At 43.6% G+C, this 25,926-nt stretch overlaps 1 protein-coding gene across 1 annotated transcript in view; it reads right to left on the reverse strand.

The window, feature by feature from the left end:
* Positions 1-25,926, reverse strand: part of Ust (uronyl 2-sulfotransferase) — a 284,504-nt gene that overhangs the window by 100,562 nt on the left and 158,016 nt on the right. Inside the window, exons 3-4 of the mRNA XM_028861084.2 lie at positions 15,301-15,456; positions 1,803-1,882 (exon numbers count right to left, since the gene is read on the reverse strand). Of these exons, the coding sequence (XP_028716917.1) occupies positions 1,803-1,882; positions 15,301-15,456 (236 nt within the window). The remainder of the gene's footprint in view (positions 1-1,802; positions 1,883-15,300; positions 15,457-25,926) is intronic.

Raw genomic sequence — 25,926 nt, forward strand, 5'->3', positions numbered from 1 at the left:
AGGCTGCATGGCTTGCCCGCATCCTGGGCAGGAGGAAGACTGTGACACTTAGGGGCCCTGCCAGCCAGGGCTCCACCGTCTTCTGCAGATGTGGTATCTTCTAAAAGGCTTTTGATTTATTATTATTTTTTTTCATCCAAAGTTAAAGCAATCAAGATTCTACCCCTGTATTTGATGGTAGAGATCAGGATAAAATACAACTACCATGCTGGGCGCTGCTGATCTAATTAAGATACCGGTTTCAACTTCTCATTAGAGTTTTGAACTGGCCTAAGATCATTATTCAGATTTGTTGTATTGCAGCTCGGATGTAAAGATCTAACCTAGAAAGAAAGAGGAGTTAATGACTGAAGTTTGAAGGTGTGAAGGGTGGCGCAGAAGGAAGTCACTAGAACAAACCCAAACCAGAAATCTCTCTCTCTTTACAAATCATCAAACACATGGCCCAGAACATCCATCAAATCCCAGTAGCCTCATTATGACTAATGGCATGACTTCTGGAGGGGAGAATCAGGGTGCATACACCAGCCAACCCAGCAACGAGCCATGTTGAAAAACGGTGAGCGGGGCCAGCGCCCAGCCTTGTTACTGTTGGCCATTTTAAGCATTCTATTTCCTGTCCCACAGAACTCTGGCTCATCAAGCAGGCCCGGGGGACTTCAGGCCTGGGAGGCTCACTTTGAACTAGAACGTGGCAACTCCTCTGCTTAATAATGTACCTTTGCTGACTCGGATTCCTCCTTTATACTTAGTTGGCACAGGACCACCTGGGCAGCAGGGAAGTCCTTTGAAGGCTAAAACCTGCACCAAGCCTGGTGGGATGTCAGGCATCAGGCTGCGCAGCAGAGCATCTCCACAGCCAGCCTCCTGAGGCACCAGCCCACAGCGGCAACTGGGTCAGCACCAACTGACAGCTGGTACACACTGTGCGTGAATGGAGCACCCCGGTAAACTCTTTGGATCGTTTGATGGAACTGTTACCCTAAGGTTAAGATGGCCCTGTTAGACTGCTAGCCAGGGGTCTCAGGAGCCCTGGGCTAGTCAGCAGATCAGTCTCTGGACCCAGTGATCTTTTGACTGACAGATACCAACTGTGAGTAGACGGCCGAGCCAGTAGGCACAGCCATCTGTCCCTAAGGGCCACCCGTCCAAGGAGCAATGACACTCTAGGGGGTGATAATGGGCCAGAGAAAGGACACACAGAACTCGAAGCTGCAATTTAATCAAGAGAAGGCCCCCCAATCTGAGTTTGAAAACCTACACTATTAAAAGGGGGAAGCCACGGGACAAAACAAACGAGCAAGCAAACGGATCAAAGATAGCTCACCATCATCAACTACGCAAGACTAGGGATGCTTAGTTTAAAAACAGAAAACGTTGGTTGGAGGTTGGCATGAACTCTTTGGAGCAGAAGAAACATTCATTACCCTACTGTTGCGTTGATCCGAGAGTGCTATGCAGGTTCACACTGCAGAAAAACGTGTGACCAAATTCTCATTTCTCGTCTCTTTGTTGCAATACAAAAATCGGATCCCACCCCCCCTTCAAGTACTGTGCCATTGAAAGTCTTCTCACTGAAAATAATTCCATGTTTTTATACTATTTCAGATGTGTTGTAGGAACAAATGCTTCAGACTTTGAATTCTCTGTAGCAAAGCTAACTAGATTGAACAGGTGTCTCTGTCTTTCGAGGACGATGGCTCTGGGTTGTTGTCCAGGTAGCCTGCTAAGGCGTTGCTCCTTAGATGGCACATAAAGACTCAGAAGACAGGAAGTGACCACAAAGCTGGAGAGAGACTCACCTGGAGAAGTTGAGGAAGTGAACATGTCTCGTGAATAAATAGGGCTGTTCGGCGGTGCTGATATTCTTAATCAGTTCCATCTGTTAAAGGAAGGACAGGATTAGCATGTGCGGGAACTAAATCCCCAAGCCACATTAAACTGAAGGTTATCTGGCCTCCTCCTTCCATCCCCACTTATATCTTCTGGGCCGGGACCAAGCAGTTGAATTTGTTGCAAAGCGTGAGCTTGCCCCTAAGGTTCTTTCATGACTAAAGCAGCAGCTTTCTCTCCAGACTGATAGCCCTGTAACCTGATAGCCCTGTAACCAATTTAGCTGATCATTGCTCGAAGGACTATGCAATTGATTGATTAATCATTTTTTCATGTGTGTTCGGTGTGTGTGTGTGTGTGTGTGTGTGTGTGAGAGAGAGAGAGAGAGAGAGAGAGAGAGAGAGAGAGAGAGAGAGAGAGAGAGAGAGAGAGAATGAGAGAGAGAGCATATTGAGTTGCGAGTACAACCTTGGGTGTGCGTCCTTACCTTCTACCTTCTACCTTGTTTAAGAAAGAGTTTCTTGGCCATTTTTCCTCTCTGTATGCCAAGCTGTGTATGGCCTGTGAGTTCTAAGAATTCTGCCTCTGCCTCCCCTTTGGCCACAGGATCCTGGGGATCTGGATTTACCTTTGCTGGTGCTATGTGCATGGCTTTTACATTGGGTCTGGGCCCTCGAACTCAGGTCCTCTCACGTGCATAGTGAGTACTTCTCCCCGCCCAGCCATCCTCTCAGCCCCAGATTAAGTAATTTCAACCAAAGACATGAACTGCATTTTACAGGACTGAAATGCAGGTGTGGTGATACTTTTAATTGCCTCCTTTAAAGTCACACCAGGAAAAGGTGTTAGTCATTTTCTTATATTCCTGTGACATTTTTGAGATTACAGAAATATTTCAAGCTGGTGTTGTAGCATTTAAAGTGGGGATAAAATAAGCACCCCTTATTATTTTTCTCTTTGCGTATACAAATTCATAAGGAATATATTTCAGGGGGAGCTCCCAGGCCTCTGAAGGTCTTGGAATCTTTTGGTGGGTGGTCATGTGGATTATTTATTTGCAGTTATCAGTAAGGCAAAATGCATTTTATGTTGATATAAGCTGACTTTTACGGTCTCCTAGGACATGTCATGATACAGAAAACACTCAGTGAAATGAGTTAGAAATTCCAGGCATTTTTAGGCCTCCCTGACATCCTGAATTCTTTCTCTAGAATTTCCAGTTGGCCCTACCAAAATGGACATGGTGATTTTTTTTTTTTTTAAATGCATTCTGAAGACTGCTACTGTAGATAAATGTCAGAGATGCAGTATTTCAGAGTCTATGAGCCAGAGGAAGTTGAAAACTTAGAAACGAGAATGGCCATTCACATGTTCAGCACAGTAGCAAAGACAAGAGTGAACCGAGACTTTAGGACAACTTCAGTTGTTCTGAAAGAGAACAGGCCCTGGCTCTCTGTTTCCCAAGTGGAACACAGGGGCTGCCCCATGGGTATATGCTTGATCATTATTCATGTGATAAATTAACTCAGTCAAACACATGCTCCTTTACAGACCCAGACAATCAGTCTAAACCCGCTAACTCTTAATAATCGGAGAAATGATTATAAGTTAATTAATAGTTGGAGAAATCAAGTTGAATTTAACAGTTAAATGAGTCAGCTCTGAAACCTGGGATTTTTGTTAGCTGGGAGACTCTGGGGAGAGCATGGTGAATAATGGCCTAGTCCTTCCTTGGGCTTGAGTGCAAAGGAGATTGGATCCTGTTTCCCTCCAGTTTCCCTTCCAAGTACTCCCAGCAAGCCCTTGCTTCTGGTCGTCAAGCTTCCACATTGTTAATTCTGAGCTGTTATGGATTGCCCATCTATAGGCCTAAGCATCTCAGCATTGCTAATGTGTCTCAGAGGATGACTACTTAGGAAAAGAACTCTTGCCGATGTGTGTGTTTAAGACAAAGATGATTCATGCTTTTATCGCTGTATTATTTTAATTCAGATAGTTCTCTGTGTACATAGTAGTCATATAAAGTATGTGTCCAGTAGCACGGCAGAAGCAAACTGGAAGACATTGGCTCTTTCCCAGACTCAATACTCTAGCACCCCCTCGAAACACATTATCAATAGGACTTTTGAGAGCACTGCCATAGTCATAAAGCTGTCTATTTCTCAAGGAAAATGGATTAGTGGGGACGACGCGGAACCCTTTCTAGACATATCCTCAAACACACTCAAGACGCCAGCGCTCACATTTATCGCGTTAGTGGAATGAGGGCAGAGCGCATTCTTCCATGCTTGTCATTCTTCCCCCAACAGTAAGTCACTTCTGTCATACGCACAGGCTGAACACTCCTTGTCCAAGCACCATCTGACCTTCCCAAATGCTAACACGTGACCCATTTCTAGTGACAAGCAATGGCCTCCGGAACCCCTGCTGCCCATTTCCCAGCCTTCCCGCTGTCATTCAGAGCCTGCCCCTTCTTTCTCCTTGATCCTACCTACACCGGTGCCATCACGGCAGCATCGGCACTACCTAAAGTCACCAAAGAGTGCACCCCTGCTGTTCCTGGCTCCTCCAGGGCCGCGCCTGGATTCCTCCTGATTCCACCGCCCGTGTCCGCTCACCCTACTTACTTGGGCAGGAGATAAGCACACAAGCACAGAGGGTAGAGAGCCTAAAGAATGTCCCAGTGGAGCTGCTAGGCCCACCAGACCCAGAACCACACTCTCGAGTCTCATTCAGTTTACCCTCTACCCGCCCCGATGCATCCTGGGACCATCTGGCTCAGGTTACGGTTACTCTCTATATCCCATCAAACTAGACTACTCCTTACTTCTTACTCCTACCGACGTCTATACCAAAGCCTGACCAGGATGAAGCTTAGGAACAAGCTGCCTCCCTCTGGAATATTTGACTTCCCCCCTCCCTACATTTCAAGTCCTCCCTTCATTCCTTCCAGCTAAAATACATCCCTCTTCCAGCTTGACTCTCTGGGTCCCTCTTTTCTTTAACATCCAAGATCTCCAACTCAACCTTAGGGAATCTACCACTTGACATGTGACTACAAAGAAAAAAATATATTGGGTCCTCTCTCTCAAGAAGTTCACAGTGTTGAGGTGGGATAGACCAGAGGGAAGGTGAGATCCAGGGATATGCCACGAGTGGAAAGCACACAGGTGATGTTTCCAGCCCACCTGCACACCCGGGTGGGCACTTCTCCCGAGGGGGCGTCCTCTGTGGTGTGGATGGGTTAACAGTAAAAAGGGTCATCGTGGAAACAGTGTGAAGTCAAGGTAAAAAACCAACACAAATGGCTGAGGGAATTCTCTGGACCAGATATTGGGTCTTATTAGATCTAACTGTCAACTTGACACAGCCTAGTGTCCTCTGAGAGTAACTGCCTGGGCCCAATTTAGCGCATCTGTGGAAGATCATCTTGATTACTAACTGACGCACCACTGCCATTCTTAGGTGGTCCTGAAGCGTATAAGAAAGCTAAGCATCAGCCTGTGGGCACCACGCTGATGAGTGCTCCAGCATCCTGGTCTTCCATGTTTCTGTTTCAGGTTCCTACCCCGACTCTCCTTAATGATGAGCCGTGACCTGGACGTGTAAGTCAAATACGCCCTTTCCTCCCTAAGTTGCTTTTGGTCAGAGTGTTTTACCAGAGCATCAGAAAGGATTTTAGAACAACCAGTAAAGGATGGGCAAGGAAGTAGGTGACGAGAGAATGGATAGAGCCAGATAATGGAAAGCAGAGCAGACCATAACATTAACTCTGTGGGGATCTGATGTCAGAGAAGATTTATTTTAATGTATTTCATATCTGAGATAAAGGTGAAAAATGTGAAGAAGAATGACGATTAGAGGCTGAGGCCAGGAAGCTCAGTGGTAGAGCACTCGTCTAGCAGGGAGGAAGCTGAGATCTGGCCCAGCACGGAAGGACTGGACAGGACGCTGGGCCAGGCAGATGGGGGTGGCCGCGATGGCCCCTGCTGGCGTCAGGTGCTAGTGAATTCGAAGAAACTCTGGTGTTGGGTTTTGCAAAGGATGTTCTAACATGACCTACAGCAGATGTTGAGGCAAAGGGTCTGGAGACCCTTAGCCGTGAGAAGGATAAGGAACTGCAGAAAGGGCTTCGAGGAAGATCGAAGTAAGGAGCTTGGTGGGTACCTGGGGATAGGAAGCCGGGAAAAGAAGCCCAGACACCATCCCTCCTAGATCCTCAGCTAGGACAATGAGCACACCGTGGTGGTACCCATCTGTGGTGATGGGCTCCTGGAGGAGGAACAAATTTGGCTGCAGAAAGAGGGGAGATGGGTCTGTCTTTGATGATCTCTGCCTAGATAAGATGCACTTCTCTGAGCTTCCTCCACTCTTCATCTGAGGAGGTTTGGGGACGCCCCTTCTGATGGTCCACTAGCCCAGCCTGCATTCTCTTCTTTGACTTAGGCTAAGTTCCAGGAGGGCTGGGACCAGGCTTATGTGTCCCCTCAAGCCCCCACCAGGCGTCTCCAGGGAGTTTATAGGATAAGCACACCCCTTTAGAAATGCTTGGTTGGTATCAAGACACCTGTCAGTAGCTGAAGACATAATTGTCTGTCACCCAGGCAATGAAGTCAACCTTTCCTGGAACAGACTAGCAAGTTCATTATCCTACACAAGACTCACTGTCAGCCTTCGCCTTGTAATATCCAAGATGTGAGAATGCCAAGCAAAGCCATTTTTCTGAGTATTGGGGGAGAGATGTGTCACACATCGTACCAGATAATTCTTATTCCCAGTCTGTGCTCCAATTCCATAATATTTCAAGAGTTAAGTATTATTATCATCCATTCTTTGACATTATGGAATTGGAGCACAGACTGGGAATATGGATTTCTTTATTTTAAAGATTAATTTGTTTTGAATGGCATGTATGTGTGTGGGTTCTGCACGTGAGTGCAGGTGCCGGAGGACAGAGGCTTCAGATGGCCTGGAGCTGTAGTGACAGGCAGTTATGAGCTGTCTAGCACTGATACCAGGAACTGAACTTGGGTTCTCTACAAGAGCAGCATGGACTCCCAATTACTGTGCCGTCTCTCCAGCCCCAGAGTACACAGATCTCGTAAAGTCACCATGATCCAAAAGGTGATGCCAGAATTAAAATCCTCCAGCCCTGTTCTTCATCACCGAGTGGCTGTCTACGCACACTTCCCAGTTAATGATGTAGACATAAACTTTTTAAATGGAAACAGGGGATTGGTTGGCAGAATTGGTTGGGATTGGAGAATGAAGAGGGACTAGAGAAAATAAAACTTTTGGCTTTTATAGGATGTACTCAACAAGTGGTAGACCAAAAAAAAAAAAAAAAAAAAAAAAACCACTAAGAAATATAAGTATTGAGGCTCTAAGTGTGTGGCCCTGTCTTTTCTACACACACACACACACACACACACACACACACACACACACACACACACATGCACGCACGCACGCACACGGGAAGGGTAGAGTGAAGAGAGAGAGAGAGAGAAAGAGAGAGAGAGAGAGAGAGAGAGAGAGAGAGAGAGAGAGAGAGAGAGAGAGAACAGAGAATATAAAGATTATTTTCTAAAATTTCCAGAGTGGAAAAACAGTATATATCAATAAGAACAAGGGTGGATTTTAAATACTTAGAAAAAGGGTAAGTGTGCCATGAAATGCATCTAAAGGAGGAAGTTAAATCTACCTAGGGTGATGGACTGAAATGGAACCAAGGTTTAAAAAGGAAGGAAAAGACAAAAGTCAAACACCCATACTACACAGAGCGGGGTTAGGAAGCAGTTTCCAGTGGTTTGCTTCCCTGCTCAGGGCAGGATGGGCGAGCACAGACGTTCATCTGCAGCTCTGAGGATGACTCTGCTCCCTGTGTCTTCAGGAAACGCTTGACAGCTTGTCAGTAGGAAGGGTATCCAACCCTACTTTGGTCTGAACTCTTGGGTCACTCATCAACAGCTAGATGCCCTGTAATTTTGCAAAGCATCTTAAATCAAAGAAAGGATGTGTGCTTATTAGCACTTCAAAGCAAAAGCAACCAGCCCCAGAGGGGGAACTGCGGGTCCTTGTTCCAACCTTAGAGGTTGGAAAGGATGACTGAAGGTCTCGGGTTACCTGACCTCTTCTTGGGGTACAAGCAGACCCTCAGCACAGTCCTCTTTCTAACTTTAGCCCAGGGCTATAATAATCAGGCAAGTTCATGCCTGCAGTGAAGAAGACTTCCACCAGGGGGAGCAATAACATGAGCGTGGCAAGGGTCTGAAGTAGATACAGAAAATTAATGGATATAATACAATTCCAAGGAGAAGAAAAACTGTTTTTTTGTTTTTTTTTTCCAGGTCATATGGCTTCTCTCCGTTGTCTTTTATTTCCTTCAGGTTTGCATTAGAGGACTCTGCTTTTGTCTGAGGACCCCAAGACAATGTGGAACCCATCCCCATGGACTGACTGAGCTTATCTTCTGGTTTGATTCCAGAGACAGTTTGGAGCAGCACTCTTGAGACAATGGACGCTGTCTATCTTCTTGTAAGGGCAGGAAGCCTTGAGGGTTATTCTGAGAGGCTTTTTCAAAATGTTTCTAGGGGAAGAAGGTTCCTGGGATAGAAATGCAGAAGGAGACAAGCAGCCGAGGACGCATCTGACTCAGTATCATGACATACATGCTGTATTCCCAGCTACTTGGGAAGCAGAGGCATGAGGGTCATGAGTTCAAGACCAGCCTGGACTGCATAACAAAGAGAGTTTGTTTCAAAACATAAATGAAAACTTCATGAGGCCTTTGGGAACAGAGAATTCCCCCCTCATTTGGAGGATTTGCACAAGAAAAGGAGCGTCTTCAGTGAGCACTCTTCATGTGGAATTTGTGATCTGGTCACCCTTGGTAGTCTTTCCTCAGATACACACATACCTGGGCGCTTCCTTACAAACCCACTTCTCTACTTCTGCAGTAAGATGTGGGGATAAAGAGTGTGCGAACACCTTTACAGGTGTCCTTACACCTGGCACAAGAACCGTTTTGAATGGTTCCCCTTTAACTACTAAACAAAATTCCAGCCCTTCGACTCACCATTCAAACTTAGGATTTGATCCCGACTTGCTTTTATGGATAATTATTCCACATTCCCTTTGACTTACATGTATGTGTGTCCTTTGTTCTTGTACACACTTATTTCTCCCTCAAAAGCAGGGTGCAATACCTTCCTAATAAAATTGCTTCAAAGATCAGAAGGCAGTTACGTGAACGACAAGCATTGTGCGTGGTGCTCAGTGACCGCCATTAGCAGCAGATCCTCAATAAACATCTATCAAAATAAATGGATAACCACAGGAAGGATGATCAGGTGACCAAACAGAGGACCGAGTACCAGGGAAGCCCCAGAGGCCTCTCTGTGGTCTTGAGAACTGTGGTTATTATTATTATTATTATTATTATTATTATTATTATTAGTCTCATTGCTTTATAGTCAGAGTGCAGACTTGGATGCCGATGTGAGTGAAAATAAAGGGGCAGGGAGGTATGACACAGTGTACGATAACAGCATGCCGCCCTGCTCTGTACCAAGAGGTTAATACGGCCTGAAGCACATGGGCACAGGACTGCCATCTCTCCCAGCCTCTGAATGGTTTTCAAGGCTTATGTTATTCGAATGGTTATCTGACAGAATCAGAGCTGGTGTGAGGTGTATAGTGCAATACTAACCTTTCCTGCTATGATGGTCGGGAAGGATGTAGACTAGGCCAGTGCTTTCCAAATTATGATGGATAAATTCTGTGGGATCCAAAGGACATTCACAACATACATAAAAATCCCCTGACCAACCAAGACTGGGAAAGTCTAGGAGAAACTTGATGTCTAAAATATATTTGCATATATGTATATGTATATATATATATACTATATAATATGTATATGTAGGGCTAGATAGGTATGTAGGTAGCTAGAGATAGATAGATAGATAGATAGATAGATAGATAGATAGATAGATATGATAGATAGATGATGATGATAGATAGATAGATAGGAAGACAGACAGATAGATAGTAATATGCTTGACGTCTTAGTGTGAGGACTAGAATTTAGATCCCTGGCCTTTGTATATGGGGCAGTCATGACAATCTGCCTGTAATCCCAGGCCTCAGGAGGTGAAGACATGTGATTCCCAGGGCAAGCTGGTGAAGTAGGAAACTCTGGGTTTAGAGGGAAACACCTCCTCAGCAAACAAAGTGAAGAAAGATGGAGGAAGAGAGCCAATGTCAAGCTCTCCCCCACTAACACAATCACCAACACACGCATACACATGGGCACATACACATGAACACACACACACACACACACACACACACACACACACACAGTCATCAGAACATGTACACAAGTGTGCCCACAAACGTGAACATTCAAACACACTCTCATAGCATACATACACAGCATGCATCTTAAGACTATGCATCTTTAAAATGTGAAGAATCACTGTGAATCTCCTTAATGTTAAGGCCCAGAGGACTCCCCAGATTATGAGCTATGCACTTTCCCTTCTTCATCGATGGAGGGAGCCTGGAATCACAAGGAACACATTTTGGGGAAATGTTGATGTGAGGACCCTGACAGGGCTTCTTCCTTAGCCTGGCTGCTGCATCCCAGAAAAACCGTCTGTGCCACTTAATTTTTTTTTTTTTTTTTGAAAAGGAATTTTCTGGACTCCTTCCCAGAATCTACAGCAGAAGGGCACTGGGACTCTAGGCTTCCAAAAGCTCTACTGGAGAGCAAGCATATTGCATTATGGGAACAACCTTTGGATTTGGAAGAGCCCAGGTCCAGTCCAGCCATCATACCCAGTCAGTTCAGTATAATTATTTTTGGAAGGTGATGAATTATCTCAGGTTCTCACCCAGAAAACAGGGAATAACACTTACTCATTGGTATATTTTTGGTCCCAAATGGTAAAATGACATAATCAGAGGAAATAATTTACACATGGACATTGTTTCCCATTTGTTTTATACATCCTTGGGACCTTCAGTAGAAAAAAAGTGAATAATGAAGTTATTTGCTTTTGCTAATTTTTGAGGTTTAGAGGCTAATTTTTGCCTTTCTCCGACTAGAATAGATGGATTCCACTTGCTGTGAGAGGCTTGTGGTACTCCAACCATCACTGTATTGAGAGCACAGGACTAAGTCACTTTAGGACTAGCAACCAGGCTCTGAAGACTCATGGCCATAATTCCTTGCCTTCACTCACACTAGATGGAACCTCTGCTTTGCAAGAGATCATATAAATCACACCCCTAACTGAAATCTATATTGAGTATAGATGAGATAGTATCATCATGGGCTTATGTTACATGCAACACAAAAGTCCAGCACTTGGCCAGCAGCAGCTGCAAGCTCTTCTGTGGAGGAGAAATTATTCTGAGTCCAAATTTCAAAGGTGTGTCTATTTCTATGAGAGCAGATGCAGCGGGGTTTTTATAGGCATCCTAACATTTGGTGTTTTCATGCTCCTTTCTTGCTTAATAATCCCGTAGGCTAGAAAGTTTTAACCCTTAGCTATGAATGTGCAGATGTGTGTTTGCACATGTGTGTGCATATATGTGCATGACAACAACTACCATTTAGGGGAAAATGTACGTGTTCACTTAATCCTGCTCCAGGGAAATGTCTTGTGGGTGAATAAAACAGCACAGATAATCCCAGTCCTATAAATGGATGTAATTTTGAAGTTCACTTGTAAATCAGTAGTTTGGATCATGGAACACGTTTTCTCATGACAAAAAAAAAATTGTAAAAAGAGTCCTGACCCGGCACCCAAGAAACTGTTTAACTCCTACAGTGCCTGAAGCAAACAATTATTTTCATTATTTAGAGAGAACAATGTTTCCATGGGAACTATTCTGAGAGTTCTACTGTAAGGGTGAGAGCCACTGACTATAAAATTTTAACTAGTCTCTTAAATCACACTGCCCTTTTCCCTTAATAAATTACCAAGAAGAGAAGCTATTAATACCACAAATTATTTCCTGAATGTTAAGTTAAAATAATATTTCTTTCTCCGCTGTCGTATGTACTTTCAAACATTAGTAAAGGGGATCCCACAGAACAAGGACGAGTCTCTCGGAATGTTATGGAGATAGACCAGATCTGCTTCTCGGCCATTCTCCTGTGTGCAGGAGACGGATAAGCCGGCTCCAGGGAAGTAGTGGCTACTGTCCTCACCTTTATTTTTACAGACTGGGATATCTCTCTTTCCTTCCAAGTCTTTACCTTTGCTTTAGTCTTTTTGTTTGTCTGTTTTAACACTCATCTTATAGTTTAATAGGGATTGGCAATAAATGATGAAGTAGAGTCTTGGACACACTGACCACAGGAATCAGAACCATAATATGTGGAATATGATAGAAGTTGTATCAGTGTATCACAGAATCACAGTGCTGGAAAGAACCTAAAAAGATTGTCTCACCTATTCCCTGGCTTCCCGACAAGGCAACCATTCCAGGCAGAGGAGAGCTTCAGAGGGAAAGGATGGCATTGTCTTTAACACTTTCTAGACCTGACCACCTCTTCGCTGTCAGGCTCTTTTTGTTAACATTTTATTTAAATTATTCCATTCACAGTTACAACTGTATATTTAAAGCAGGGAACAAAGTAGGCTTATTACTCAAAACTTCTACAATGCACTCAGCGTTAGAGGTTCGTGTTCTCTCCCCTGGGCTGTCCTGAACATTCCAGTGTCTGATCGTCTAGTCCCCTCTTCTGGGCTCTCTGGGCTGTCTGTATGCCTTTACCAGTGAGCACCCGGACGGAGTCTAACAAGACATCTGGGAGTTCTGCATGGCATGCACACGAAGGAACATTGAGGTATAATCTGCTAAGCAGGCCCTAAGACTTGGATACAAAGGAAGGTAAAATTTAATAACCATAATAAAATTATAAGAACACAGACTATTTATTTATAATCATTTTCTTCTGGGTAGTAAAAAGATGCTAATCAGCCAAAGTAAGGGGATCAAGGGAATTCCATCACTATTAAACAATTTATGCATGAAACATGATACTCCCCCCCTCTATTTCTCTCTCTCCTTTGAGACAGGGCGTCACATGTAACTCTGGCTGGCCTGCAGCTCACTATGTAGACCAGGTTTGTCTTCAATCCATAGAGATGGGCCTGGCCCTGCTTCCGTAATGCTGGGATTTGAGGTACGTAGTTTTAAATGCCACACACACTTTTCATTCTCTGTGTTTAGTATGTACATACGCACGGGTGTTCATATTGTGTGTGTATGCATATGAACATGATTTTGGAGGCCCCAGGGGTTCAACCTCAGTCTTTCTTGGTTGCTCTCCACCTTATTATTTTAAAAAAGATAATTGTGTATGTGTTTGCACATTTGTGTGTGTGAATGCAGGTATAATATGTGTGTGGGGGGGGCATGTGTAAAGGTCAGAGGACAATTATGTAGGTCCTCACCTTATACCTTATTTTGAAATAGGGTCTCTGCTAGGTTTTTTTTTTTTTCCTGCATATGTAAGACTAGCTGGCCCTGAAGCTGTGGGTAACTCTCCTGTCTCTGCCCCCCCCCCCCGTTTTGTCCCAGCAGAGCTACAAGTATCTGTAATACTTGTTGACTTTTACAGAGGTTCTACAGATTCAAACTCAGGTCCTAAGACAAAAGCAAGCGCTCTTGCCCACTGATCCATCTCCCCACCCCCACCTTATTTCTTGAGACTTCGGTAACCCTAGAACTCTCTAGATTGGCAACACCGGATGCCCAGCTAGCTTCGGGGATCCACCGGCTTCAGCCAGCGCACGCAGTACAGGGGTTATAGACCTTTTGTGTGTACTCGGCCTTCTGTGTTTGTGCTGGGGAGTTTGAACTCAGGTCCTCATGGTTTGGGAGTAAACATTATATTCAGTGAGCTACCCCGCCCCTGGCCTAAACATTTTCTTTTTCTTCAGAGAATTTACTATAAGCCCTTGAAAATAACCTTTTCAGCTATTTTAAACCAGGAATGACACCCCTCTGTCTACAAGGATCTGTGTGCCTCCAAGGGGAAGATGAGGTCTGAAGAGTGGATGCATGCTGAGATTTCAATATTATGATCCCAACTTGACTTTAAGTACCACTCCTGGGGTAAGGTAAGTTTCTACAGTGACAGAAGCATTTTTTTTTTTTTGGATGCCAGGTTGTGGTTTGAATATGAAATGTGCCCCCAGTCTCTTGTGTTTGAACACTTGGTCCCTGGTTGGTGCTGCTGCTTGGGAAGGTTATGGAACCTTTAGGAGATGGAGTGTCTTCCTGGAGGAACTATGTCACTGGAAGTGAGTGAGTTTTGAAGTTTCATAGCCTGGTCCCACTTCCTGTTTTTATTCTCTACATCTCGACTGCCAGCCTCATGCCCCTGCCATCCTGCCTTCTCTGCAATGACGTGACTATCCTCTCTGGAAATATGAGCCAAAATAAGTGCAAGCCAAAAACCACACTTCTCCCCTTTTGTTTATTATGTACAGTGTTCTACCTGCATATACTCCTGTAGGCCAGAAGAGGGCACCCAATCTCACTATAGATGGTTAGGAGCCACCATTGTTGCTGGGAATTGAACTTGGGACCTCTGGAAGAGCACTCAGTGCTCTTAACCTCTGAGCCATCTCTCCAGCCACCCACACCCCATTCTCCCTTTTAAGTTGCTTTGGTTGGGATATTTTCATCACAAAAGAAACTAATAACCAGGTTGACAACAGACTTTATCTTGGCAAAAAGACCACTGAGAATACAGCACCTAAGACTCCCACACCAGCAGCTCCACGGATACAGATGTCCTTATCTCTCCAGGGGTTTACAAGGCAGAACAAGCCTTCAGAGCTTCCCAGAAGCCAACAGTACTGTCATCCCGCCAAAGGCAAATCCATCTCTGGGTTTTTTTTTTAAAAATAAAATAAAATAAAATAAAAAGGCCCTGCAAAGTAGGGAACTCTTTTGCATCCACTGAATATAACAAATGTTGCTTTGGAAGCTAGGATCCTCTGAGTTTATTACAAGGGGACCCTTATTCTGCATCAGCCAATCAGATATCCTGCACAAAGGTTTGCTCTTTATTATAAAGATTTAGGGTACAGATGAGGAACTGCAAAGAAAGACATACTAAAGGAAAAATTTCTCATTTGACTCCAAAGGTGTCAGCACTATTTATTTAACTCACTGGTTTAAATATTTTAAGATTATGCATTAATCTATTTTAGCAAAATAGACCATGGCTAATGTACACAATCCATCAGACCTGACTGAAGTATCCAGTTATGAAGGCTTCCTGAGTTTCAGATTTCCTGCACAAATCCTACCTTAAATTTCCTTGTACACACTGACAAAAATATGGCATGGGATTGAAACTCTGGCATGAAGATATTCTGTAAGGTGCCCACTCACTAATCATGTGATTTAACAATGGGGGATTCAACTTACTTGTTCATTTTTAGTAAGCCTGGTTTTGTTGTGAATGTCTGACGTGACCAAATTGAACCCGTGCTTCTCTGACAAGATTCTCAGAAGCAGGACCACGGTGCGGCTGCCACACTTGCCAACTCTGTTGTATACCACCTGGCTGGGGAAAGGAAGGACCTGGAAGGAGAACCAGAGAAGCAACATGAGACGTGGACAAGAATGCAAGTCTTTCCCCCACGTGACAACACAGAGTGTTGGGCATGTCAATAAGAAGGGTCTCCAGTGAGCTCCAAAGAGCAGAAGCCAGGAGCTACTGTGCAGATATAGCCCCTCATAATATTTCAGGGAGAGTACTGGTCTACCTGCACTCATTCAGACTTGAAATTGATCAAGTTACCTGACGTCTATAAAGACCGACCGTGAACTGGCTTTAAAGGCACAATAAGTAGAAATGTCTTTTTGCAAGGCAGGCTTTAGCAGACCAGCTTAATCAAGGAAAACACAGTGGCATTAAAGACTGATGTAGAGGCTGGGTGTACTGGTGCACGCCTTTGATCCCAGCACTTGGAAGGCAGAGGTAGGTAGATATCTGTGCCTTCCAGGCCAGCCTGGTCTACAGAGAGAGTTCCAGGACAGCTAGAAATACACAGTGAGACCCTGTCTCAAACAGCTACAGCAAAAATGATATAGGACTCATATATCATAAAAATCAAACTCATAAACAGAACAATTTAAGGAATTTCTTTTTGGTAGACCTCCCCCCCACATTATAAAAGCATTATCGCCATCAAGTTCCAGGAAATTGTCATCACTAGCAGAAGAACCTCATACCTGTTAGCAATCATTTCACTTTCCCACGCTATTCCAAGCTCCTGGAACCATTTACATACTTTCTGTCTCATAGTATTACATGGAGGATTCTAGAAAGATCATGTAAATGAGATGAAATGCATGTCTTTTATGTCTGACTTTTACTTAGTAGAACATTTTCCAGTATCAGCTGTTACACACACACACACACACACACACACACACACACACACACACACACACACGCGCGCGCACACACACACACACACACACACACACAGGTTCACACAGTGACTTAATACTCCATCCTCTTACACGCCCAGGTACCACTGTTTGAACAAACTGGACTCTTCTCATGCATCAGTTGATGGACACATGGCTCATGTTCTTTAGTAACACTGCTATGAGGATGCGTGTACCTGATTTTGTGTGGACATATGTTTCCAATTCTCTTACACACATACCTAGACGTGGAGCTTCTGGACCAACAACAATTCAGTCTCTGGTGTTCTGTGCAACTGCCAAACTGTTTTCAATACAGCTGCACTGTTTTGTATTCCCATCAGCAACATATGAGCATTCCAGTTTCCCCACATCCTTGCCAACCTTTGTTCCTGCCTGTTTTTATGTTTTTGTTTTTTATTATAAACATCCCAGTGGGTGTGAAGTGATATCTCATTGTGGTTTTGAGATATATTTCCCCAGTGACTAATAAGGTTGACCATTTGTGTGTGTGTGTGTGTGTGTGTGTGTGTGTGTGTGTGTGTGTGTGCTGGTCACTTTCTCGTTTCTTTGTAGAAATGTATATTTAAAATTTTTATACTGTCAAGTTGAGCTGCCTTTTTATTGATTCATTTATAGAGTATTGTATTCCTATCTTCTCTTTATTTATAAAGACATGAATTGCAAATGGTTTTTCCCCCTCATTCTCTGGGTTGTTTTTTCATTTTCATGACAGATTCCTTAGAATTCTCAAAGTTTTAAATTTTGGTTGGATCCAATTTTATTTTGGCGATTCATGTTTGAGATCTGTCTAAGGCAATCTGTAAGATGCAGACCTGTTTTCTTCTCTGGGTTTTACACTTGAGTCCTAACAACTTAGATCTCTGATCCACTTTGAGTTCACTCTTTGTATCGCATTGGGTTAGGCCTAGTTTGGTACATTTGTAGGTGACCATCAAGTTGTCCCAGAAACATTTAGTGAATGGATTGCTCTTTCTTCGTCTGTCAGCCTTGCTGACAATCTACTGTCTTGTTCATCTGTGCTCATCCTGTGCATAACCTAAGCGCTTTCATTAGGATAACTTTGACCAAAGTTTTGAATTAGGAAGGGTGATTGTTTCAACTTTGTTCCTTGATTGTGCAAGAACAGATTTTGGTCATTCTGGGTCCCTTAAATTCCCAGATGAAATATCCAAAGGAATTTTATAATCACCTTTCTGCCCAAAAATTCCCCAGGTAACTGAAATTTTAATAGCAATTCAATTTAATGCATTGAACAGTTGGGGGATGATTGCTATCCTAACAGTACTGTCTTCCATTCATGAACACTGGCTGCTTTCCTACTGATTTCATTCTTTAATTTGTTCCACTGATTATCTCATAGTGTTCAGTGGAAAACCTTTATAGTCTCAATTTATTTTTTTTTGATGCTGTATGGGTGGAATTATTTCCTTCATTTTATTTTTGGATGGTCCATTACCAGGAATACAGCTAATTTTTGTATATTGATCTTGAGTCTTGTCATCTTGCTAAACTCGTTAATGCACTCTAATGATGCCCTCCATGTGGATTACTTAGGAAACTCTACATACAAGATGATGCCATCTGCAGAGATATTTTTAACTTCATCTTTTCCAACAAGGCTTTCTCTGATTTCTTTTTCTTTCCTAATCACCCGGTGATAATGACCTTGATTGGCTACAGAAGCATTATAGAAAGCATCTATGATTAAATATTTATATCCCTAATAGAGTTATTATTTCTGTCTTGAAATGCTCAGCATTGTGCACTAATTGACGAACAATAATCAAAAGTTTCTTTTATTCAACATCTTCCCATAGCAGAAGGTTGTAAGAAAACCCAAAGGAAAACCACATAACACAGAACAAAAGCCACAGACAAACACACTCAGAACTCCCCTCCACCTACAGGGTAAGTTATTATCTTGAAATAGCTTACAGATATGAACTTAGAAACAGCCATAATATCTCCATCATTCACTTCGTAACCAGGCACATGCTACTGTGATATAATTCTTCCCATTCCTATTATTCTCTTATATCCATATCTTCAGGTCCAGTCTTCTGGGCTTCTATGATGCATCCTCACACTGCCTAGAATGCACCTTGTATATACAAAGTGTCTTGGCCACTCTGATGAATTTAATGTGCTGTCCAATGCTAACAGAGTGGTTCTACTAAAGTTTGAAATCAAGAAAATCTTCAAACACCGATGAACTTTCTAATCAAATGCTAACAAAAGTTTTCAGGATAAAAAGATAGTCACAGTAATAGGTCTTTACTTAGAATATCATCGGTAAGTACCCTCCCTCAAAGACTGTTCTCTGGTAACTATGGCAACCCAGATATTTAGAGAGATCAGTCATGTTTGTAGGTATGAGTATGAGCCAAGGAGCTTGGCCTAGGTTGTCAAGGTTAGTGTGAAAACGTTAATATAGCGTTGGTTACTTGGTCCTCCAGTATAACCAGGGTAGGTACTGACTATAGGCTGTATAGTCAGCTATAGACTATAGACAGCTGCCCATATAAACACGAGTTCAGTTTCTCTGTAAAAATAAATTGCTTGGGGCTGGTGAGATGGATCAGCAAACCAAGGCAGTTGTTGCTGAGCCTGACAACTTGAGTCTGAGCCCAGGGACTCACACGGTGGAAGGAAAGGACCAGTTCCTGAAAACTGTCCTCTGACCTCCAACACAGGGCATGGGCACCTTCTCCCACACACATAATAAATACATAACTATAAAAGATAAAAGGAAAGAAATTACTTAAAAATTGGCCTTTCCTGATAGATCTCACCTTGTAACACAATAAGAATCACTGAAGGGAATTCTTTTTTTTTTTTTTTTTTTTTTTTTTTGGTTTTTCGAGACAGGGTTTCTCTGTGTAGCTTTGCACCTTTCCTGGAACTCGCTTTGGAGACCAGGTTGGCCTCGAACTCACAGAGATCCGCCTGCCTCTGCCTCCCGAGTGCTGGGATTAAAGGCATGCGCCACCACTGCCCGGCTGGGAATTCTTATATCTGCCTCTGTAACATAGGAGCTAGGAGTTCAGATGCAAGTAGGTACCCTATTCCCGGGCTGCAGGCATATCTAAGAAGGGCTAAAGGGAGAAGTGGAGTACTTGCTAGAGACCTTAGGTGAAAGCATCCTTCCTCCTGAATTGCTCAGAGACCTGACCTAAAACCACATTGACTGTTGTACTGCTTCCTTTTGCTAATAGTTACCTTTATGTTAGGAATGAATTAGTCATTAAAAATGTTAATGCAACTCTTTCATCAGTGTTGTGGGAGGTCTCAAATTATAATAGTCACTGTGGTGGTTCGAAAGAAAATGGCTCCCAAAGGGAGTGACACTACTAGGAAGGTGGCTTTGTTGGAGTAGGTGTAGTCTTGTCAGAGGAAGTGTGTCACTGTGGTGGTGGGCTTTGAGGTCTCATATATGCTCAAGCCACACTCAATAAATGAGTTCACTTCCTGTTGCCTTCACAAGATGTAGAACTCTCAGCTACCTCTCCAGCATCATGTCTGCATACACTCTACTATGTCCCACCATGCTGATAGTGGACTTAACCTCTGGGCTGTAAGTCAACCAATTAAATGGTTTCCTTTATGAGAGTTGCCATGGTCCTGGTGTCTCTTCACAGCAATAGAAACTCTAACTAAGATAGTCATTAATATTTTCGATTATAAGAGATACTTATATAAGATAAAAAAAAATCCCTGCACCATGACTGCATCTATATCTACAACAATAACTGAAAAGAAGGGTGTCTTGAGACCCTGTCCCCCATGCATAACTTGATCATTGTCCTCTGGAACTATCTCTGAATAAGACTAGGCCTGTTAACTTTTCATCATGGAGGAGGGATTCATGTGGCTCCACAGCCACCCTCCCCATAGGATTCACAGACAGTTCAAGATTGTTAGTAGAGAGGTCTCACAAGGCTCTAACCCTCCCCAAGATTATATGTAGTTATGGGCTACTATGGGAACGGTCTCAGGAGGCCCTGCCTCTTCCTGTAGGAGTTTTTAAGCAGTTAACCTTTGCTGGGGGAGGGGAAGCCATGACAGGACCATGCCTCCCCCCCGACCCCATGAGAATGTATAGACAGTTAACCTTTGCCAGGGATATATGTTTTTCCTAAGTGGTGTAGCTGCCCACATGTTGTCTAAGACCCTGTAATTAATCTGGATTGAACTCACTGTTTCACCAGGCTAGACATGAGTGAAACTCTTTCTGTGGTCTGTCACTGGAATCCTAACAGGGATGAACATACACTTGTTGCCTTACCCCCACCCCCTTCCAGGACAAGTTCTCAAAACACAGGGAAAATACGATATTCCCACTGTGGCTATTTCCACCTGACACTGACGTGGAGCCACATAACGGTACCTGGGGAATGTGTCATCCCATAGGCTTCTCAAATCACACTGTGACCTTCAAAGACACACTATGATTCCCCACCACACACAAACCTCTCTCCAGTTTGAATCATCTTCCAAACAGCCTAGGAGAAGCGCTGAAGATGGGCAGGTGAGACAGGTTTAATCGATTTGTTGGGTTTGGCTACTGTTAAAGCGAACAGTAAGAAATTGATTCATAACTGCTCCAGGGAGAAACACGGATTTGCTCCTGAAAGTCGGCTTTAAAAAGCAGTCTCACCATTATGTGAAGGGTATTGTTTGGAGAGATGATACAAAGGGATGAGACGTTATAGAAGATGGATCCTGTCTTGGCCCCTGTGCTGTGCTAAATGGTTTTAATTAATTTCTTAAGAATTTCATATTGGAGTCCTGCTTTTACATCATTTCTTCCCTCCCTTTCCCCTCTTAAATCCCTCTCAAATGCACGGCCTCTTCTTTAATTATTATTGTTACATATATGCACATACGTATGTTTATACACACATACAAATTCACTGCGTATATTTAGTGCTGCTCCTGTGTACATGCATTGGGGGCTGACCACTTGGAATCAGATGATCTATCAGGAAGCTCATCCCTGGAAAAAAATGATATTCCCTCTCTCAACAGCCAATGGTGACCTGTAGCTAACCCTTCGAATCCTCACTAACAATGGCACATCAAATAGCCTCGTCTTTTAATCTAGCTGGGCATTTCCCTAAGAACTTACATAACCAAATGGCTTAAATGACAACATTAACCTCTATGTCACTCCCCTTACACTGTCCTCTTCTCCACAGACCACATAGTCTGTGGGTTTTGAGGTTTAGAAGCAACTCAGAATAGTGCGTGCACCCCAACCCATGGCGCAGTACTATCACCCACCACAGTCCAATCTGTTTCATTTGGCTAGAACTCTCCATCCCCTTCGTCATTTCAATCTCTCAAAAAACTCCTGTGAGAGAGCGGGATTACATTTAGATGAACGAAACAAAGCCCCGAGAGCTCAGCTGCCATTTGCAAGGTCACAAAGCTCAAAAGTCACATAAACGAGTGAAACCCGGCTCTCAGCTTTTCTGAGCCCCAGGATCTCCTTGCTCTACCATCAAATCAAAAGGCAAAGGGAGCTTTTTGCTTGACTTCTGTGGCAGAAATACCGTTTCCTTTCTTGGGTCATGCATTCAGGGAGCATCATTAAGCACGCTACTTCTCAGCAGCCGCCCACCACAGTCACTAAGGGCGACATTACTCAGGTGTTACCTGGCTACCTAAGTGGAGCTGACAGAAGTTGATTAGCCTCTTCCTCCATCCTCAGGACTCCCTCTAAGGAGCGAATGCAACCTCAGTGTCAACACCGCAAATGAGAAGAGGTAGCAGGACGAGCTTCCACATCACTCCTTCCCTACTATACCATGGCCAGTGATGTGCATGGCTGCCTAGGAGATGATGAAAGCCTTCCACTCAAAAAGGAGAAAAACAAGAAACAGTAGCATACAAGGGAACGTGTATAGACAAGCAAAAGTCTCTTCAGATGAGACACTTAACGGCTGTGAAAAGACACTAACCCACAAACCCCGTTTTCACCAATAGGTGTTTGCCAATTGTTGGGTAGGGAATCTGCATCCCTCATTTGAAGGATCCTATTAATCTCTGGGCACATGCTCTGAATTCATAGTCTCGCTTGGTGCCCCATAGAGGACTTATCCACCAAAAGCCTTCATTGTTGCCGACTCAAATAATTCAAGTTTGGCTAGTATGGGTATATGAATGTTATGTCTGTGGTTTCTATTTTATGGCCAATTTGTAAAAGTGAAGGAGCCTCCAAAACATTTCCCTCTATGAATTATGTATTTTTATGTTTCTGCCTTGTAAGTTCTGCAAATGCCACAACCCCCCAGAGCCTGACAGGCCCGTGTGGAACATGCCAAATAAACAGAAGTCCTTCCAACTCCTGAGCGCAGCAGTAACTACCACCAGATGACAGCCTACAAGTTCAATGGCTTATCCCCTGCTGGAAAGGGGGGGGAGGGGAGAAAAGGGGTTTGAGGCAGAAGAAGAAGTCTTGGTCTAGGTCAAGACTTCAATGGCCTTTGACTATAGAACTCTGTTAGGGGTTTGTATTACTGAAGAATCAACATGCATGCTATGCTGAAGTCCCTGTAAACTAGCATTTAATATAATATGTGGCTTTCAAAGGGCTGCATATTCTAATTCTTTGTAGAACTTTAAAAAATGCTGATATCTATCCCCCGTACTTAGATTCACTGAACGAGACAGTTTATGGCAGTGGTTCTCAACCTGTGGGCTGTGACCCTTCCACAGGGTCAGCTAAAACCATCAGGAAACACAGATATTTACATTGTGATTCATAACAGTAGCAACATTACAGTTATAAAGTAGCAACAAAAATAATTTTACAGTTGGGGGGGGGTCACCACAACTTAAGGAACTGTGTGTATAAAAGGGTGGCAGCATTAGGGAGGCTGAGAAGCTGTGATTCAGGATAAGGGCTGGGAATTCTAAATGGCTCCCAGGAGTCTTCAGTGCTACTGCAAAAACTCCAAAGCTTTCTGTGTCGAGTGGTTTAAAGGGTTCCCTATCTCCTAAATGATGAAAGTAGGTCAAAAGGTGGCCAGCATGATCCCAGCCAGGCCTGGAGAACTGTATCTCATTGTGTGCTGGTGGTCTGTCTTAGCTAGTGTTTCTATTGGTGTGACAAAACACCGTGACCAAAGAGCAAGTTAGGGAGGAAAGGGTTTATTTGGCTTACACTTCCAGATCATAGTTCATCATTACAGGAAGTCAGAACAGGAACTCAAACAGGGCAGGATCCTGGAGGCAGGAGCTGATGCAGAGGCCATAGAGGGGTGCTGCTTACTGACTTGCCTTGCCTGGTTTGCCCAAAATGCTTTCTTATAGAACCCAGGACCACCAGCCCAGGGATGGCACCACCCACCATGGGCTGGCTCCTCCCACGTTGATCACTAATTGAGAAAATGCCTTACAGCTGGATCTCATGGAGGTGTTCCCTCAACTGAGGCTCCTTCCACTGATGACTCCAGCTGTGTCAAGTTGACACAGAAAACCAGCCAGTACATGGTCCCTCCTTGATCTGGCAGTCGAGATTCACCTGAACATGTGTTACATACATTACATACTCCTTGATGAATGTCTATTCACCCAGATGGGCTAGAGACCAGGTGTGCTGCTTAACGGAATGTGTAGTTAACTGAAATTCTCATCCAACACTGTCATAGTATTACCCCTTTAGAGCCAATGTTACACTGAATAGAAACAGATTTTCCCAATGAATAAAATTGTTCTTGGTGACTTTCCAGAATTTCCACTTCATAGTTAAACATACCAAAGCAAGGGCAGCCACAGCCAGGACTTGTCGAGTCTGGATTGATTCCTGTTATGCACAGTCCACAGGACTTTGAGAGCAGTTCAAACTCACTAACCTAATCGGCATTTTTAAAGTTTCCCATAATACCATGTTGCTAGCGACTTCACACCTTTAAGCCTAGGTTTTCTTTATTTGTAAAAGGGAAGGCCTGAATTACCATCCAGTAAGTTATCTTCTGAAGCTAATGGGTTATTGTGTTAAGTCTGTATTCTTTTTATTAACCCATGGGCTAGAAATACTTTAAAAATGGTCTCCTCCATGAGAACTGGCTCTCATAATAGGGAGAAGAGCAATTGGCCCTACCCATCTGTAAAGCCTACAAACCACAGCAATGACCAGCCCAGCAAGATATAACCAATGATGCAATAGTGGCACTTTTATCTTTGGGGTGACCAACAACTGGACTTAAGGCCCGATCAATGGGAAATTTGTGCCTGGTACTGTAAACCTAGCTCCCTACCCATAGCTGGAGAGGTTACAGACACAAGACACAAGAACCTACTATTGACACTTTCCTAAACTAATATAATTTCTAGATGACTCTGAACACTTACCCTTATACCCACAGGCAGGAGAAGCTCGCTCTCACCCTTCATCAAAGAAGCTTTTTTCGACAACAGATGGGAACCGCTGTAAAGGCCCACAACCAGTCAAAATTCAGACAGTATGCGGCAGTGGGGTCACCTAACCCTACTTGATACATCTGCAATTCAACCCACAAACCTAAGGCTTGAGGACTATCACAGAAGGGTGTGTGGAAAGATGGCCAGAACCAGAGGCCCAGGATGCCTGCTGCAAGAAAATGTCCTCAAGACATGCTGGCGGACTCGGGAGATTTCAACAGTATGGTTGCTTGAACGACAGCTGCATCAGATCAATGTCAGCTGACATGCCAACCTGGGGAGGGGGAAATCTCACAAGGTTGCACCCCCAGGTGAAAAGTAGTTTCTGAGAGAGGGAGAATAGGTTTTCTCCAGGGACTTCCACAAAGACTGTCAAATTCCAAGTAGTCACCCTTGGATACATGCACATATAGGCAATGCTAAATTGTGTGTGTGTGTGTGTGTGTGTGTGTGTGTGTGTGTGTGTGATTAAAGAAGAGGTCACAAATTTGGGGGATTGTGGGAAGAACAAAAGAGGAGTTGCAGGGAGAGAGAAGCATGAATAACGTAGACAAAGTGTTTGTGTACAAAGTTCTCAAAAAATTTTAATCACTACTAGACTTTGCCGTGATTTACTATGAAGTATATTCAAAGCAGAAATGTGTGTTTCAAACAGAAAAAAAAAAAAACTTAAAAGTTTCAGTAATTTATGCTGACGACATGGGTCCACCTCCACAGGTGTGCACACTACTATTTTGAAAGCGAAGGCATTTTTTCTAGCTGTCTTACTCATGTTTGGTCTTGTCATGTAATACATCTACTTTATGTCTACCTAATTATTTCAGTTTTAATCAGCTCCCTGCCCTACTTAAGATTACCACTAAAGCCTTCCAGAACTCAAGACTGAGACTTACTACTGGCCTCTGACCATCAGTGTGCCCATGCCATGCCCTCTGCCAAACACACACACACACACACACACACACACACACACACACACACACATTCTTATCGCCAATACCACTCCTACCCTCTGGATGCCTTTCCTCTATCTTCTTAAAGAGGAAACACAGAGGACCAATTTAAAATCCCATTTCCTCTCAGTGCATGACCCTTGGATACAAAGCTCCTCCCAGCCACAAGTCTGAAATGACATCTGTGTGCTCTTCTAATTATTCATTCATA

This window comes from Peromyscus leucopus, chromosome 8a, assembly GCF_004664715.2.
Source record: "Peromyscus leucopus breed LL Stock chromosome 8a, UCI_PerLeu_2.1, whole genome shotgun sequence".
NCBI classification, from domain to species: domain Eukaryota; kingdom Metazoa; phylum Chordata; class Mammalia; order Rodentia; family Cricetidae; genus Peromyscus; species Peromyscus leucopus.